General features: G+C 45.8%; 1 protein-coding gene and 1 pseudogene across 1 annotated transcript; one reads left to right on the top strand and one right to left on the bottom strand.

Annotated features, from left to right (window-relative positions):
• Positions 1–18465, top strand: SLC51A (solute carrier family 51 subunit alpha). Its single transcript, XM_041769542.1, has 9 exons — positions 1–244; positions 853–947; positions 10616–10770; positions 12237–12310; positions 12715–12873; positions 13448–13559; positions 13852–13998; positions 16039–16144; positions 16824–18465. Exons 1-9 carry the CDS (start codon positions 207–209, stop codon positions 16997–16999), a joined length of 1062 nt encoding a protein of 353 aa, XP_041625476.1. The 5' UTR covers positions 1–206; the 3' UTR covers positions 17000–18465.
• LOC121471924 lies at positions 6588–8233 on the bottom strand (annotated as a pseudogene).
• Positions 18466–18571: the final 106 nt, after the last annotated feature.

Genomic DNA, 18571 nt, shown 5'->3' with positions numbered 1-18571 from the left:
GTCTCTAGAGACCTGTGGGCAGGCGAAGTTTGAGAAAAGAGAGCCAGAGGGAAGATCCTGCCTTTGCACCTACACGTGGCCCAGGTGTCGCTCTGACCAAGGCCAGAAGGCAGCAGGACCAGCGGGAGCCTCCCTCGGGGCCCTCACCTGCCTGCCCCTCCTTGCCCCTCAGTGCTTGCTGGGAAACCAGAGAGGGAGAGAAGACCATGGAGCCAGACAGGACTCAGATAAAGCTTGACCCCAGGTGAGTGAGGGCGCAGGCCCAGAGCCAGGAGCCGGTTGCTAAGCAGAGGCCCCTAACATGCTGGCCAGTCCCTATCCCCTCGCCGGGGCCTCTGGTTCTCAGGACACAGAATGAGGCCAACTCAGAGTGGTCTGGCTGTCCTTGAGGTCCTGCAGGCCGGAGTGTGATCCTTCAGAGCCTTGGCTTTGCATCTCAAGTGGGAAGAGGAAAGCTCCAGAGGCAGCAGTGGTGTGGGGCAGGCACAGAGCCCCAGGCAGCAGGGGACTCAACCCTGGTGCTAAGGGACCACTCTTCCTCTGGGGCCCTGCTCCTTCTGCTCAGTCCCTGCACTGCTGCCCCAGTGGAAGTGGAGAGAACGGACTGTGGACTCTTTGGGCACCAAAGCCAGGCCTGTCATAGCCTGGGTGGCACCTGCCTTTCACACTAGCTTGAGCTAATTTGCTATTTCCTCAAGAATCGGGGCGTCGAGGGGAAATGTACAAACACCCTGAACTCAGGAGGCTTTGAGGGAGTGTCAAATAATTGGTGTTCCTTCTGGTACTCCCCCCCGGCCCCCTGCCCGCGTCCCCAAGTCCCCATATTCTGAGTGTAGGCTGGTGTCTCTACAGGTACACAGCAGATCTTCTGGAGTTGCTGACAACCAATTACAGCATCCCCCCCGCCTGCTTCTCTCACGCTCCCACTGCAGCCCAGCTTCTGAGGGGTGAGTCGGGGCCCTCCCCAGAGGGAACTGAGAGATGAGCATCCCAGCAGGAAGCCAGGACAGTGGGGTGAAGCTGAGGAGAGGTGGTCCTGAGCTGGCCAGCCTGGACAGGGTCTATCTCTCATGGTTGAGGCCTCAGAAAGAGGACCATGGCAACCTAGCCAGGGAGACAAAGCTGCGTGCTGGACCTCCCATGAATCCCAGCCTCAAGGCTCATTCACGTTGCAGACACTGGCCTGGAGCATTTTTCAAACTCCGGAGCCATCCAGAGGATTCAAGATGGTGTCCATATGACCCGAGCCCCAAAGAATATCCTTGGGGCCTGCATATAGCCTCTTCGGGAAAGTGTCCACATCATTCTAGAGAGGTGGTCTTTTTTCTTTTTTAAGATTTTATTTATTTATTCATGAAAGACACACACACACAGAGAGGCAGAGACCCAGGCAGAGGGAGAAGCAGGCTCCACTCAGGGAGTCCAACATGGGACTCAATCCCGGGTCTCCAGGATCACACCCTGGGCTGAAGGAGGCACTAAACCGCTGAGCCACCCAGGCTGCCCTAGAGAGGTGGTCATTATGAATAATGTTCTTAAAACAGGTGAACCTGGGGGCACCTGGGTGGCTCAGTCGGTTAAACATCTGCCTTTGGCTCATGCCATGACCTCGGGGCCCTGGATGGAGCCCAGGCATCAGGCTCCCTGCTCAGCGAGGAGCCGGCTTCTGCCTCTCCCTCTGCTCCTGCCCTCTGCTCATGCTCTCTGCTTTCAAATCAATCAATCAATCAATCAATAAAATCTTTTTTAAAAATTAGGTGAACCTGTAAAAGTCTTCTGACAGTGTTGGCCAACTAGATCTTATTCTTATACTGAATTGCTTCTGAAAGTGAAAAGCAGAAGATGGGACCCAGTTTATTCCCTGGCCACCTATATGACAACCAAATGACCCGAGCATCTTCACAACTGTGGCTCCCATCTAGATTTCATTTTGTTTTCCTACTGTGTGATTAAGCAACTCTTAGACGTTGATGAATAGGAGTCTATGTCTCTATGGTATCTTTTTTTTTTTTTTTTAAGAATTCATTTATTTATTTGAGAGAGAGCGGGGAGCCTGATGTGGGGCTGGATTCCAGGACCTGAGATCATGACCTGAGCCAGAGGCAGATGCTTAACTGACTGAGCCACCCAGGCATCCCCTCTACGGTATCTTTAATGTTTTTTCCCAACCTCCTTCCTGATGTTGTCACCTCAGTGAGCAAGCAGACTTTCTGAAACAGGATGTGGTTGGCCGAATCAGGAGGCAGGCACGGGCATGTGCTTGGACAACATTCAGTCTGGTTTCAGAGTGAATGACAACTGCCAGTGTCCGGAGAGGCTTTGCAGCTGTTCGAGGATTTGTGCCAGTAGGTAGCTGCTGTATCCAGCTCTAGGGACCTCTTGCTTGGAGCGCAGCTTGTGGTGCAAGTGTTCCCTTACATTAGCAGTTGTCAACCAGAAGTAAATTTGTCCCCCAAGGAATTTCTGGCAACGGCTAGACACTGTTTCAGTTGCCACGACTAGAGGGTGCCATTGGCATCTAGTGGGGAGAGGCCCTGGATGCCGCCGTGAATACAATGGAAAGCACCCCCCACCCCAACCATAAGGAGTTCCCTCGGCCAACGTGTCCATAGCGCTTTTTAGCCTGAGAAACCCTGCCTTACGCAGTAAACATGGATGTCACATTGCTTTGCTACAGATCGTGCAAATACAAGCACCAGGGATGTTCGGGGCAGGGAGACCACTGTGGGTCTGACAGCGGAGCGAGCTGGGGAAGCAGGGGACAACCTGGAGGCCTGGCCAGGTGAGGTGCGGCCTGATGCGCGTCTGGCAGAGGGGCTGTACTTCATCCTGTAGACGGAGGGAGCCGCTGAGGGCCCTGAGATTGGGAGCGGCCGGACGTGCCTCGAAATATTAATCAGTAAACAGGGTGGACGTCAGGGAGGAAGGCCCGTGAGAGGCAGGGGTATACACTGGAGGTTGTCGCCTCAGCCCAGCAGGAGGAACAAGAGCCTGAGCCGGAACAGTGTCAGGGAAAGGAAGGGAAGGTCGGAGGACAGAGGCAAGCCAAAGAAAGGGCAGGCCATCTGGGAAATAGCCAGATGGGGTGAGAGCGGGAAGGGGAGACTGTAAGCAGCACCCTGGGGAAGTGGGCAGGGCGAGGGCAGTGGCGATGCCCCTGAGAAACAGGAAAGCCAGAAAGATCTGAGGCTTTTGCCTGAGATCTGGCAAGACTAACCGCTGCACCTTAAATCAGATGCCATTTAAGGAGGAGCTATGGGGGGTGGGGGTACTCCTGAACCTGTTCCTGAAATCCCTGTGATATGATTGCAATTACAATCCCTACAGGATTTTTTAAAAAATGGACTCATCTAAACATTTCTGTGAAAGAGTGAAGTGCCAAGGAAAAGCCAAGACAGCTTTGGAAAAGTGTAAGGAGGGTACCTGCCCCACCAGGGATTAAGATTCTTTTTTTTTTTTTTTTTTAAGATTTATAATAAGACTAAGCAACAAGCAGTAAGTGCAAGGGGCCTAAAAAGTAGATCAATGGAACAGAACAGAGTGCCTGGAAATAGAGCCCACTCGGGACGCTCCCTGTGAAGGGATGCACACACACTAGAGGGCAGAACAGACACTTTTGAAACGATCTGGACAATTTGTGTGTGCCTATGATGAATAAACCAATGTAAAAATAGCTCCAATGGCAGCTTTAATACGGGAAGCGAAAATACCTAAATGTAAAATGCAAATGTTTTTACAAAAGAAAATACAGAAAGATATCTTTATGATTGGGAGTAGAGAAAATGTCTTAAATAAAACGCAAGGAAGCACAAATGATCGTGGAGATTGACTCCGTAAGCAAACAAACTTCTATACAGTTAAAAACACTAGAAGCAATGTTAAAAGCCAAACCACAGACTGGGAGAAGGTATTTTGAAGCTTAACTAACAAGGGATAAGTAGACAGTGTAAGAGAAATCACCCAATGCAAAGTGTGTAAAATATGGGAACAGACTGTTCAAGCAGAAGAAACCCAAATGACCAATATATGTACAAAAAGATATTCTAGGGGCACCTGGGTGGCTCAGCGGTTGAGCGTCTGCCTTTGGCCCAGGGCGTGATCCTGGGGACCCGGGATCAAGTCCCAGGTCAGGCTCCCTGCAGGGAGCCTGCTTCTCCCTCTGCCTGTGTCTCGGCCTCTCTCTGTGTCTCTCTGAACAGATAAATAGAATATTAAAAATAATACTCTATTTGGTTAGGAATTAGGGAGCTGTGCGTGAAACAATATTTCACTACGGTGAATCTGAGGTGACAGTGAGGGCTCGCAGACCACTGGTGGGAGTATAAGTGGGAGAGCCACGCGGAGAGTGATCAGCTCTCTGCAGCACTAGAGTCTCATCTCCTCCAGCTCAGAAAATCTGATTTTAAGTGTCCACATAAAAGAACTCTCCCATATGTGCTAAGGAGACACGTCCAAGAATACTTATTGAAGCATTTGTTTGTCATAATGAAAATAGTATCATTATAATGATCATAATGAATATCAGAATATAATGAAAATAGTATCATGAAAACAATGTTGGGTGGAAAAAGCATTTTGCAGAATGATGCCATCTAAGCAAAAATTTTAAAGAAGGTTTTATTTATTTACTTGAGAGACAGAGAGCGGAGTGAGAGAGAGAGGGACAGAGAGCACGAGTGGAGAAAGGAGCAGAGGGGGAAGGAGAAGCAGGATCCCCGAGGAGCAGGGAGCCAGACCCTGGGCTCCATCCCAGGGCTCCACCCCAAAACCCCGGGATCCTGACCTGAGCCTCCGGCAGACTCTTAACCGGTGGGGCCACCTAGGCGCCCCCATTTGTGTAGATTTTGTAAAATGCCAAGCAATATAGCATGTTGAGTATGTACCTATGTTGTGAAAATTAAAACATAAGCAAAGAAGATACACACCGCCTTCAGAACAGTAGTTGGCTCTGGGAGGTGAACTAGAGAAGGGAAAATGATCCAGGAGGTATGTACGAGGGCCCTCAAATATATCTGTAATGTTTTATTTTTCTAAAAATAATTGTTGAAGCAAAATTGGCAACATTGGAACACTCTTTAAAATGGGTCACGGTGGGACGCTTGGGGGGCTCAGCGGTTGAGCGTCTGCCTCGGCTCAGGACCTGATCCCGGAGTTCCAGGATCGAGTCCTGCTGCTTTGGGGTCCCGAAGTATTGGGCTCCTGCATGGAGCCTGCTTCTCCTCCTTCTGCCTAGGTCTCTGTCTCTCAAGAATGAACAAAACCTTTAAAAATAAAATAAAATGGGTCATGGGCATATTCCCCCATGCTCTATTATTCTTTTTGAAATTTTTGTAACTTAAAAATTAATTAGAAATAATCATTTTTGACAGGCTGTGATGAAATGCTAGTTTAAAATGTACACAATTTTATAGTATAATTGCAGTAATACAATAGGTATGCCCTTTAACCAGGGTATTTTTTTTTTAAGTTACTTTTTATTGAACAAATACTACATGCCAAGTGCTGTGCTAAGAGGTTAATGAGAGGATGAATAACCTGTCCAAGGTCAACAGCAAACAGCAAGTGGGACTTTAATTTGAACTCAGGCATCTCTGACTCCAGAGCCTATGCCCTTCACTCCCATGAGGACAAATGTGCAAAAATGAAAATAACTTTTGGTTAGGAACTGGCTGGAATTATGGGTGATACTCTTTCAAAATTGTAATGCTCTAATATTGTTTTCATTGTTTTTTTTAAAAAAAGTAATCTTTGCTATTTCTGACATAGTGGGGAATTTGCTAGTTGCTGAAGGTGTAATTGAATTCAAAATGATCAGTTAGACAAGCATTTCCCAAAGTGTATCCCTCGGGATACTGACCTCAAGTAGTGCTTCATGAACACAGCATCTATCGAGATATACGTTTTGTAAAAGCTGTATTCTATAGCTTCCACTAGGAAATTACAGTGTAAATCAGATTAAAAACTTGAGCATGGGAAGAAACAGGTTTAATTTTGTGTAAGGAACTTCCAAAAATCCTCTGGCCATAGGATACTTTTGTCCCATAAAATCTGTTAAGATGCAGAAAAAATAAGGTAGGGGACAATCTTCAAAGAAGATAAATGAGCTTCATGGAGAAGAATAGCATCAGGCTATGGATGCTAAGAAACTTCTCCCTTTCTTAGCCTTCCTGCTGTGGCAGTGGATATTATGTCCTGTAGATACTACAAAGAAGAGAATTTAGAGTGGCACAGCCAACAGTTACAAGAGGCTGCAAAACCGTGTCTGTACTGAACAGTCACATACGCCCCCACCCCAGCTTCGTAAACTTAAACAACTTCTTAGGGTTGCATTTGATTGCTTGTATCACTCCACATTTCCTCCCATAGCTAAGTGAACACACACCAAGGGCTAGTGTGTCAAACACTTAAGAAGATGGGCTTCGCCAGAAACTCCTGCATTCAAGCCCAGTCCCATGACTTCCAGACTGAATGACATGGGCAAGGTGCTCAACTCTCTAAGCCTAGTTTCCTGGAAAAGCCTATGAAATGGAGATGACAATAGGAATTCTCCTTTTTTTTTTTTTTTTTTTTTGATCAACAGTTTCTTTTTATTCGTCCTCCTCCTCCTCGTCCTCCTCTTCTTCCTCTTTGTCTTCTTCATCCTCTTCCACCTTTTTCCGGGCAACTTTTGCGGGACATTTTGCACCATCAAACTTCCCTTTAGACTTATAGTCAGCGACATCCTTCTCATACTTCTCCTTCAGCTTGGCTGCCTTGTAAGGCTGCTTCTCGCTGTCACTTAAGTTATTCCACATCTCCCGAGCTTCTTCGCCACATCTCCAATGGAGATTCCAGGGTTTGTCGATTTGCTCTTGGGGCGGAATTCCAAGCAGAAGAGGAAAAATCCAGATGGTGGTCTTTTGGGGGCATTAGGGTCCTTCTTCTTCTTGCCTCCCTTAGCGGGTTCATAATCCTTCATTTCCCGGTCATAGTGCACTTTATCTGCCTTGGCCATTTCGTCAAATTTCCACTTCTCCTTTCCAGACATTGTCTTCCACCTCTCAGAGCACTTCTTGGAAAATTCAGCAAAATTGACAGGAACCTCCGGGTTTTTTCTTCTTATGTTTCTTCTTAAGTGTGAGGTTTATGTTTTTGGTTTATTTGGTTTGGGGGGCATCGGATTATATGTCCAATTGTTCCAGGACCATTTGTTGAAAAGACTTCGTTTTACACTGAATTTCTTTTTATATCTTTGTCAAGAATCAATGAGCCAGATTGGTACGGGTCAATGTCTGGACTTTCTCTTCTCTTCCATTGATCTGTGAGTCTCTCCCTTTACCAATACCACATCATCAAAGTTACTGTAGCTTGTATCCATCTTAAAAATCTATTAGTGCGATTCCTCTAACTTTATTCTTCCTTTTCAAAATTATTTTAACTTTTCTACCATTTTTGCCTCTCCATATAAGATTTAGAACGAGCTAATATATACACAAGTGTTGTTGGGATTTTCATTGGAATTCCATTAAATCTATAAAGTTTAAGGAGAATCATGTATGGTAGTGAGTCTTCTAAACCCTAAATGTGACTTATCTCTCCATTTATTTATTTATTTATTTATTTATTTATTTATTTATTTATGATAGTCACACATAGAAAGAGAGAGAGAGGCAGAGACATAGGCAGAGGGAGAAGCAGGCTCCATGCACCGGGAGCCCGACGTGGGACTCGATCCCGGGTCTCCAGGATCGCACCCTGGGCCAAAGGCAGGCGCTAAACCGCTGCGCCACCCAGGGATCCCTCTCCATTTATTTACATCTGTGGCTTCTGTCATCAGCATTTCGTAGTCTAAGTATACAGATCCTGGACAAATTTTGTTGGATTTAGAGCTAAGTATTTATTTTCTCGGAACTATTGTAAGTGGTATTGTTTTTCTAATTTTGGTTTCTAGTTGTTCCTTGCTGGTCTACAGAAATACAATTGATTTTTGTGTGTTTAAAAAAAAAATTCTTAAAAAAAAAATTTCTTTCATTCAACAAATGGCCACCATTGCTGTTCCAGGCACTTGGAGGTGGAACAGAGAACAAACAATATTGGCAAAGTCCCTGCCTTCCTGGAGTTTACTGGAAGGGGAGGACTAGGGCTGGGCAGCAAATAGGTACCTAAATAAATATGTAACTAAACTCAGTGTTGGGGGCCGATGGGGGGCAGTGTCCTACTGGGCGCTCAGGGAAGGCTGGCTGAGCAGGGGCATGTGAGCAGAGAGCTCGATGAGCAGAAGCCAGCCACTGGGAGCCCAGGGAGAAAAGCTGAATGGGCAGAAACCAAGTATCATCAAGTTCTGAGGGTGGCACAGCTTACGCGGTTATTGGAGGCTGAAGGAGTGGTAGGGAAATCCTCAACCTCAATAAACAGGGAAGAGCTGAGCTGCTGCCTTTGAGATTGAGGAGCACAGGGCGTGGGAGAGGATGAGGATCAGCCCAGGAGACCAAGGGTCAGAGCTGAGGAGAGGGACTGTGGTTCTGGCAGTGGAGGGGGGTCTATGGCCATACCACCCTGAACCCGATCTCATCTGGCAGTGGAGGAGGGCAGCTTTTCAAAGAGGAGGGAGCAGTCAAGACAGTGAAGACTGAGAAAGTCTCTGGCCTTGAATGGCTTTGGAACCACTCTCCGTTTACTCCTGGCTCTCCCTGAGCTGGTGAGGACAAGGGTCAAGCAGGGGTGGGCAAGTCCCTTCAGAAGAGGATGATTCAGCCTTCCCACAACAGACAGTGGTTTTTAGAAATCTGCTGAACTGGGACACCTGGGTGCTCAGCTGGTTGACCGTAGGACTCTTGATTTTGCCTCAGGGCTGTGATCTCAGTCGTGAGATTGAGCCGTGGGGGGGGGGACAACTCCACACTCAGTGGAGGGCGGAGCATCCTCCGCCCCTCCCCACCTTGCGTGCTCTCTCTCTCTCTCTCTCTCTCACTCTCTTTCAAATAAATAAATATATCTTTTTAAAAAATCTACTGAATTAATTTGGGTTTCTGCCTATCTGGACTTACCTTTTGTGTGTATTTTTTTAACTAAATATTTTTATTGTAAAAATAATTCAGGTACTAAAAAAAATAAAAATAAAAAAAAAATAAAAAAAAAATAATTCAGGTACAGTAAATCTGAAAATCCAGAAAAGTAGACAAAGGAAAAAACTATATTCCCATCACTCAGAGAGGCACTGCAAATGTCTTGATGGTATTTCTTTCTTTCTTTTTTTTTTTTTTTTGCTTTTACTTAACATTAGTCGAAATAATACCATACCTCCAATTTTATGTCCTGTTTTTGCTTTTTTTTATTTTAAAGATTTTATTTATTTATTCATGAGAGAGAAAGAGAGAGAGGCAGAGACACAGGCAGAGGGAGAAGCAGGCTCCATGCAGGGAGCTTGACGTGGGACTCCAGGATCACGCCTGGGCGGAAGGTGGCGCTAAGCCGCTGAGCCACCCAGGCTGCTCTCAATGCTCTTTTTTATCTGCCAAAGAATATCCAGTTAACCCAGAACCCTTTCTTGAAAAAAAATCTTTTTTTCCCATAAATTGTAGGAGAATTTTGTCATAAGTCAGATGACTATATATGTGTGGGTCTATTAATAATTTTTTTGTTTTTTGAGTGCTAATAAGTTTTTAAAAAATATTACACATTTGGGATCCCTGGGTGGCGCAGCGGTTTGGCGCCTGCCTTTGGCCCAGGGCGGGATCCTGGAGACCCGGGATCAAATCCCACGTCGGGCTCCCGGTGCATGGAGCCTGCTTCTCCCTCTGCCTGTGTCTCTGCCTCTATCTCTCTCTGTGTGTGTGTGACTATCATAAATAAATAAAAATTTAAAAAAATATATTACACATTCTTCACAAAGATTTTGAGGTAGCATCTCTGAGGGTAGGACCTAGTTTTTAACAACTGCTCCCTGCTCAGTGAGAAATCGGCTTCTCCCTCTGCCTCTCACCCTACTCGTCCTCTCACTCTCTCTCAAATAAATAAAATCTTAAAAAAGAAACAACTATTCAAATGATTGCCATAAACACTAAAAAAAGTTACTGGACCACATTTAATGTAAGACTAATTATAAGGCCAATACGAGTCAAAAGTCCTTGGAATCTTTACTTGTATCCATTTCTCTTTTGTTAAAATCCCTTCCTAATGTCCCAGTTTCATGACATAATTTTTGTAATCAAATTTAAACAGCTCTAAAGCATATCATTAATTACATTCTGCTTTAATTATAATGTTAATTGGTCCACGTCTGCTAGCATGACACCTTTCACTGGGAAGTAGTAAAGTTAAATAGGCACTGCCAACCTCTTAATTCAAAATTTTTGCTAATGAAGTGAAAGCTTGTTGGGTGTCTATCTCCTGGTTGAGGTAAGCCTTACCATGCCTAGAATTAGTCTCTCATCCATGCAGAAGAATGACTACTTTTCAGCTCCATGTTGGATACCCTAAGTCTAAGAGAATGCCATTCTTCTGCATGGGTGGGAGCCTAGACCAGATAATTCTAGATACAGCAAAGCAATTTAGATCCAAATGAAGAAGCCCACATCTGCTGCCCCTCAGTCCTGGACTTTAGCTCAGGGAAGTCTGCCCTTTCTTTCCGCTTTAGCACTGGGCCCTGAGGAAATTGCCCTGACCGTCATTATGACTTTGTTCACCCTGGGCTCGGTCGTCATCTTCCTGGAGGATGCTGTCTACCTATACAAGAATACCCGTTGCCCCATCAAGAGGAGGACTCTGCTCTGGGGCAGCTCTGCACCCACGGTAAGGGCCTTGTAGCTGCCCTTTGGGAGGAACTCAACAAGACAGAGGAACCATTTTGAGAATTCCTCTAAACTCAGCAATTCAAGTTGGCAAAGGGTTGCCTGCTTCTACCCTATTAGATGGGGAGTTGTAATGTGATTTCCATTTGCAGTCAGGACCCTATGCTTGGAAGGCAAACGGGCAGTGGGACAGGGAGCTTGAATTCGTAGAGCCAAGAGACAGCTGGAGAAGCTGCTCAGCCACCAGCAGCCCCACTCGCTACTTTCCACCACAGTATTCCTGTTAAAAGCAGGCTTCTTTCCTGGACAGGAAAGCAGTGTTCCTCAGAGGGGAAAGAGGGAAAGATTTTTTTTCCTCCATGGGGACATATTCAGCTCTCTCCTTACATAGTAGATCTTTTTAACTCACTCTCACAGACATTATATAGGTCTCTGGCTTGCTCCCAGGCCATAAGACTGGATTTCGTTTCCTCCGTGGTAAGGTCTGCGTGTGTGTCTGGGGTAGAGAATGGAGCCTGTGAGGTCCTTTTTTTTTTTTTTTTTTTTTTTAGCAGAGGACACTCAAGTCCTCAGAGATGCTCTAGTAACATGTGATGTTGAAATGGAAGGGTTGGATCTTGACTCACTCCCTCCTAAAAATGAACTTACCTACACTACTCCAGGGATAGAGGATGAGATAGTCTTCAGAAGAGGGCATGACTTGGAACACCTGGGTGGCTCAGCAGTTGAGCGTCTGCCTTCAGCTCAGAGCGTGATCCTGGAGTCCCAGGATCGAGTCTGGCATCGGGCTCCCTGCGAGGAGACTGCTTCTCCCTCTGCCTGTATCTGTCATGAATAAATAAATAAAATAAAAATCTTAAAAAAAAAAAAAAGAGCACCTGACTTGAGGTGACCTGCTGTCTCTAATCCTAGATATAGAAGGAACTGACCACTGATTTTTTTTTTTTTTTTTTTTTTTTAGGATTTTATTTGGGGCACCAGGGTGGCTCAGTGGTTGAGTGTCTGCCTTTGCTCGGGGAATGATCCTGGGGTCCTGGGATCAAGTCCTGCATCAGGGTCCCTATAGGGAGCCTGCTTCTCTCTCTGCCTGCATCTCTGCCTCTCTATCTCTCTCATGAATAAATAAACAAAATATTTCTTATTTATTCATGAGGGACACACAAGAGACAGAGACATAGGCAGAGGGAGAAGCAGGACCCCGGGGATCACCTTCTGAGCCGAAGGCAGATGTTCAATCACTGAGCCACCCAGGTGCTCCCTGAACACTGAATTAAAAATAAATAAATAAAAACAAACCCAAAACTTAAAAAAATTAGTTGATTTATTTTTCCAGCTGACCACTTTTAAGTAATGATGCCTCACATGTTCAGGTTTTGCCTCCTTGAGCCCTTGCCACAAAAGGTTTGAGAGGGTGAGCACAGAGGCTCCCTTCTCACCACAACCAGCTTCTTGCTTCTCTCCAAGTAGGTGGTGTCTGTGTTCTGCTGTTTTGGTCTCTGGATCCCTCGTTCCCTCATGCTCGTGGAAATGGCCATAACCTCGTGAGTGTCCTGCCCCGCCCCCAGCTCGGAGCTGGGTACCCTTTTGCTCCACACTCACCCAGGACTCCAGAGTCCATCTCTTCTTTTATCCCAGATCCCTTCCACAAATCCCTGCAACCACTGGGATGGAAACCTGCTAATCAGGTTCAACTTCTTGAACTTCTGGTGCTGTTCATCCCTTCAACCATTTTGCTCCTATGGGCCCCAATTCCCCTCTCTCTCAGCCCCTGCACCGTCCTCTCTCTCCCTCTTGCTGGGTCACATGGTCTGAATGCGTGAGCCCTACTGTGACCCCCTCAGTGAGCACCCCCTCTGTTGCGCCCTTTCCAGTCTCTTGGTGTGTGGTGTCCTCTCAGCTGGCTGCCACCTCCCACTCTGTGAGGCCACCTCTGCTCCCACTCCAGGTTTTACTCGGTATGCTTTTACTTGATGATGATGGCCATGGTGGAAGGCTTTGGTGGGAAGGAGGCAGTACTGAGGACACTGAAGGACACTCCGATGATGATCCACACAGGTCCCTGCTGCTGCTGTTGCCCCTGCTGCCCTCCACTCATGCTCACCAGGTAAGGTGGGAGGGAGAGGCTCCCTCAAAGAACAGGTTGGCCTCTACCTGCACTCTCCCAAGAGCCTCTCCGGCCCCCTCAGCCCTGCTTCAAGCCTCTTGGGATCAGGCTTGTATGGAACAAAGCCGGTGATGAAAGGGTGGGCATCCCACAGCCAACATCCACGCATTGGGCACCCGTCCAGGGGTGAGGAGGGCAGAGGGAGGAAAGAGAACTCCAATTTCCATCATTTAAGCTCACTGCTGCCTACAAACTTTAGCTACATGGAGTAAAGTGGACTTTGGTCTACATACTTGTCCCTGCTGCCCATTTTGGTTGATGAGGCTGGGGTCAACATTCTGAGAGTTCCTGCTCAAAAGGCAGAATTCTGGTCTGGGGCTGAGGGGGAGGCAAGACGAGGGTTCCCAGTGTTCTCAACATTCCGGCTTCTTCCTGTATCCCCATCCATTTAGCCATTTCGTTATCTATTATGGCAGCCAAGCCTCAGCTCAAGGAGCCCAGGTGAGGGAGGTGGAAGGTGTTCTTGAGGTGGGCAGTTTGTGGGTTCATGTTTCTAACTCTCCTTTTCCTTCAGGAAAAAGCTTCAGCTGCTGATGTTAGGCCCATTCCAGTATGCCTTCTTCAAGATAACACTGAGCCTGGTGGGCCTGTTTCTCATCCCCGATGGCATCTATGACCCAGCAGATGTAAGCCAGGAGCAAGGGGCAGCAAAGTTCCAGACTCACTTAGTACCTCTGAGCTCTGGAAGGAAGAGCCAGAGCCAACATCCCCTGCAGTGGGGCCCCATAGACAGGGGAGGCCCCGCAATGTGTGGTTGTGGAAAAGTAGAGGCTTGGAGACTCTGGTGGGGGAGAAGAGTGTGGAAAAGGCCAAGGCTTTGGGGCTTTTTTTATTACCTTTCCCACTGTGGAAGAGGAGAAATAGGAGGAGGAGAAAAGGCTTGCCTCCCTCACGGACTACTTTCTGATCTGCCACCAGATTTCGGAGGGGAGCACAGCTCTGTGGATCAACACTGTGCTTGGTGTGTCCACCCTGTTGGCTCTCTGGGCCCTGGCCATAATTTTCCGTCAAGCCAAGATGCACCTGGGCGAGCAGAATATGGGAGCCAAATTTGCCCTCTTTCAGGTAATTATACGCTGAGAGAGAAAAGATGGGTAATTTTAGAGCTACGAACAATTAGGGTTAGGAGGTGAGACTAATAAAGACCAAAAGTGGGTCTGGGAATCTTCTTAAGCCCAGGTTTTCTATGAGATTTAGAAAATGTTGCCTGTTCCTTCCCAGTTTTTGCTTTTCTGTGCTGTAGTAGTTTCTTGGTGCTGTCCTCACAAAGTATCACAAACTGGGTGATTTAAAACAACAGAAATGTATTGTCTCACAGTTTTGGAGGTTAGGCGTCCAAAATCAAGGTGTCCACCAGGCCATGCTCCCTCTGAAACGATAGGGGAGATTTCTTCCTTGCCTCTTCCTGACTTCCGGCGGTTTGCCAGGAATCCCTGGCTGGCAGCTGCATCACTGATTTTGCCTCCATCACGACATGGCATGTGTCTTGCGTCTCTTTCTATCTTCTTATAAGGATAACAGTATATCAGAATAAAGATCCACTCTCCTCCAGCATGACGTCACCTTAACTAATGACACCTAATTATGCGGTTTCCAAATATGATCACATTCGGTACTTAGGTACTGGGGGTTAGGACTTCAACATACCATTTCAGGGGACCCACTTCAACTCATAAAATGTGTCTTATCGACCTTCAATTCTTCTACCTTTCCTTTTCTTTTTTTCTACCCAGTACTTCCTAAAGCTCTATAACTCATCATAGTTATGAACTACCCACACCACACGTTAGGGACTTTTCATACCTTACATCTAAATTTTCACAATAATCTTAGGAGCCATTATTATTTCTATGCCTTGCTCAAGGTACGTAGGTATGGGGCTAGAATTTAAACCTCCATCTGTCTGACTCCCAAATCTGCATTCCTTCTTATCACGTTGCCTCTTCACCTGCACACCTCTTCTGAAAGTTCTCTGCAAGGCATGTTTGTTCACTTTTGACACTTTCCATTCTCTAAGGCCAGAGAACTTTCACCAAGTGTGATGCCTTCTGGCCCAATCTTGTTTTCCTTCTCTCTCTATTCTTTCTGTTCCTTTGCTAGGCCCTTCTATTCCCATGGCCTAGTGACTGAGCTATAGTTAACAGTGTGATTTCGCATAAATTCTCATTTGATCTATGTAGATGCCTCTGAAATGTGGATTTCTGGGCAAACAGTAGGTAGAATTGAAGAAGAGAGAGGCCAGAAGAGCCTAAATGAGACAGGGACTGAAAGGGCAGAAAGGATCTGGGCCCCAGAAGCTCTTAGGGTCACGCCACAAGGTCAAAGCTCTGTGACTGCCCAGCCTGCCAGTGACTGTCATGGGGAAGCCCGCACATGCTGACTCTGCCTTGAAGAGGCTGATGCTTCAGAAAAGTGCACTCAGCGAGGGCAAGTACTAAGACAAATGGTGTTGCTGGGGCCTCTGGACAGATTCTTTTTCTTATTGTATTAAAATACACATAACATTAAAATATACATAAAATTTACCATTTTAACTATTTTTAAGTGTACATTTCAGTGGCATTAACTACATTCACATTGTTGTTCAATCATCATCACTACCAACTTCCAGAATTTTTTCGCCTTCTACACAGAAACTCTGTACCCATTGAACATTAATTCCCCTTCCCCCTTCGGCCTAGCCCTTGGCACGGTAGAGATTTTTCAAAGAGCACCTTCATGGCCAATTGCCCATCATTCTAGGAGCAGGGATCTCAGGTCCTTGAGCCAGATGGAAATAGTCTTCTCTAACCATCTACCTTTTTCATCCATTGAGTGACTATTAGTAGCCATGGCTGAGATAGGGAAATAAACATGGATCCCCGATTAGTCATTGTTTCTTGTCACCAATTCTCATAGAATATTGGATAGAGGACAAGACTGTAATTTGCCTACAGATTAAAACTCCACAAAATTTTACTCAAGTGAGTTTCAGCCCTCTGTAAGTACACAGACTGAAAGTCCAGCAGAATGGATTGTGGAGAGACAAGCACAGCAGAGGGGCAGCTGGCCCCAGTGCCACTGGTACTGGGCCAATCCTGCCCTTGTTTCTCTTCTGTTCTGCAGACGCTCCTCATCCTGACTGCTCTGCAGCCATCCATCTTCTCAGTCTTGGCCAGCAGCGGGCAGATTGCTTGTTCACCTCCCTTTGCTTCTAAAATCAGGTCTCAAGGTGAGCACGTGAGTTCCTCTTATTCCAGAATGAGAGAAGGGAGGGTCAGGGAAAAGATGACCTTAGAATAGAAGCTGGGCAAGCCTGGTTTCTGCTCAGAATACTCAGGGAAATCCTAGTGAGGTTATAAGAAACAGTGACTTCTCTGACCACACAGAGGAGACCAGCAATCCCATAGCTTGAGGCCAGTCCTCATGCACAACCCAGGAAGCCATCTTCAGCTTCTGGGAGAGTAATGGGTAGGGTCTGAAAGCAGAAAGTTATACTGATTGGGGTGCCTGGGTGGCTCAGTTGGTTAAGTGCATCTGACTCATGACTTCAGGGTTGTGGGATCAAGCTCCATGTTGGGCTCCACACAAGCATGGAACCCACTTGGGGTTCTCTCTCTCTCTCCATCTGTCCCCCCACTCACTTTCTCTCTCTCTAAAAAAAGGTCACGCTGATAAAACACACCAAAAAATGGGGCTTAATGCTAGCCTCAGACTGCAGAAGTTAAAGCCAAGTTCTGGTTCTGGCTCTACCATTAATCTGCTATGTTACTTATGAAAGCTTAATATCTCTAGGCTTGGTTTGAGGACAAATTGGAGAAAGCGTTGCTCAACTCATATGCCAGGGCTACTAGTGGGTACCATCTATACAATTTAGCATAATTCATATCATATTTCATTGCATGCTACAGTGATGAACTGCCACCTGCTCGTACTGGAGACTTTTCTAATGACTGTGCTGACACGTGTGTACTACCGAAGGAAAGACAGTAAGGTTGGATATGAGCCTTTCTCTTCCTCAGACCTGGATTTGACCTCAAAGTCCAAGATGGATGGTTTGGACATTGAAAGAGACTCTACACATTAGATGGGCACAGGATTTCCTCACTGTCCCTCAACCTTGACCAAATGGAGATGAATTCATTTTCAGCACCAGCTGGCAGATTACATTTGACTAAAGGGGAGAAGGAGAATTATGGAATAGGAATTCCATAATAATAGGCAATTATTTTGGATCTTGCCTGGAGAAGTTATTTTAAGTTTTATAATAAACAGGAGAGAGTTTAAAATTCTATAATTGCATACATTGCCTCTGTGGGTGATACTATTAACCTTTGATGCTTATATATTGAAAGGTCACTCTGAATTTTCCCAAAGCCAACAAAGGGGAGAAAGTATACAGTAGTTTGCCTGTTATAAGAACAGGAATAGAAGTCAACCAGGCAAGCCTCTGTTTATTGTAGCATTATTTACAATAACCAAGACATAGAAGCAACCTAAGTGTCTATCAATAGATGACCAGATAAGGAAATGTGGTATGTGTGTGTGTATATATATATATATTTAATATGGAATATTACATAGTCATGAAAAAGGATGAGATTGTGCCATTTGAGACAACGTGGATAGACCTGGGGGGATATTATGCTAAGTGAAATGAGTCAGCCGGAGATAGACAAATACTATGATGCCACTCATAAATGGAATCTAATAGAAAATGAGTAAACAAACAAAAAGCAGAATCAGAACTATAAATACAGAGAGTTGATGGTTGCCAGAAGGGAGGGGGTAGGGAGCTGGGCAAAATGGGTGAAGAGGAGTAGGAGATTCAGGCCTCCAGCTGTGGAATGAATTAGTCGTAAGAATAGAGTATAAGGAATACAGTCAATGAGGGGCACCTGGGTGGCTCAGTCAGTTTAACATCTGACTCTTGAGTTTGGCTCAGGTCACAATCTCAGGGTCATGAGACAGAGCCCTACATCGGGCTCCATGGTAAGTGCAAAGTCTGCTTAACACTACTCCCTCTCCCTACGCATATATGCATATTCTCTCTCTCTCAAATAAATAAATAAAATCCTAAAAAAAAAAAAAAAAAGGACTACAGTGTATTATATTGTAATAGCAGTGCAATGGGACAGTTGGTAGCTATACTTGTGGTGAACATAGCACAACATATAAACTTGTCAAATCACTAAGTTGTACTCCAGAAACTAATGTAAATAGTGTGTCAACTAAAAAAATCCAAAAAAACAACAAAAAGCCAACTTAACCAGGTAAAAGTAGTACAAACCTAAAGTCTCAAAAGAAAGCAGACTTTTGAAGAACAGATGGAAGGTATTCTTTCCCTTACAGATTTGTCATTAGGGCACTGATGACATTACACCTCATAGATCTGGATCAGCTTCCCTTTGAGGGATGATGGCTTTTTGAGCCTTCTGTGCAAAGCTGCAAAAGGATTTCCCTGATAGGGCAGCCCCGGGGGCACAGGGGTTTAGCGCCGCCTACAGCCCAGGGCGTGATCCTGGAGACCCTGGATCAAGTCCCACGTCAGGCTCCCTGCATGGAGCCTGCTTCTCCCTCTGCCTGTGTCTCTGCCTCTCATTCTCTTTCTGTGTCTCTATGAATAAATAAAATCATTAAAAAAAAAAAAAAAGGATTT

The sequence above is a fragment of the Vulpes lagopus genome, chromosome 1 (assembly GCF_018345385.1).
Source record: "Vulpes lagopus strain Blue_001 chromosome 1, ASM1834538v1, whole genome shotgun sequence".
NCBI lineage: Eukaryota > Metazoa > Chordata > Mammalia > Carnivora > Canidae > Vulpes > Vulpes lagopus.
The sequence above is the reverse complement of the archived record's forward strand: the minus strand, read 5'-3'. Positions and strand labels throughout refer to the sequence as shown.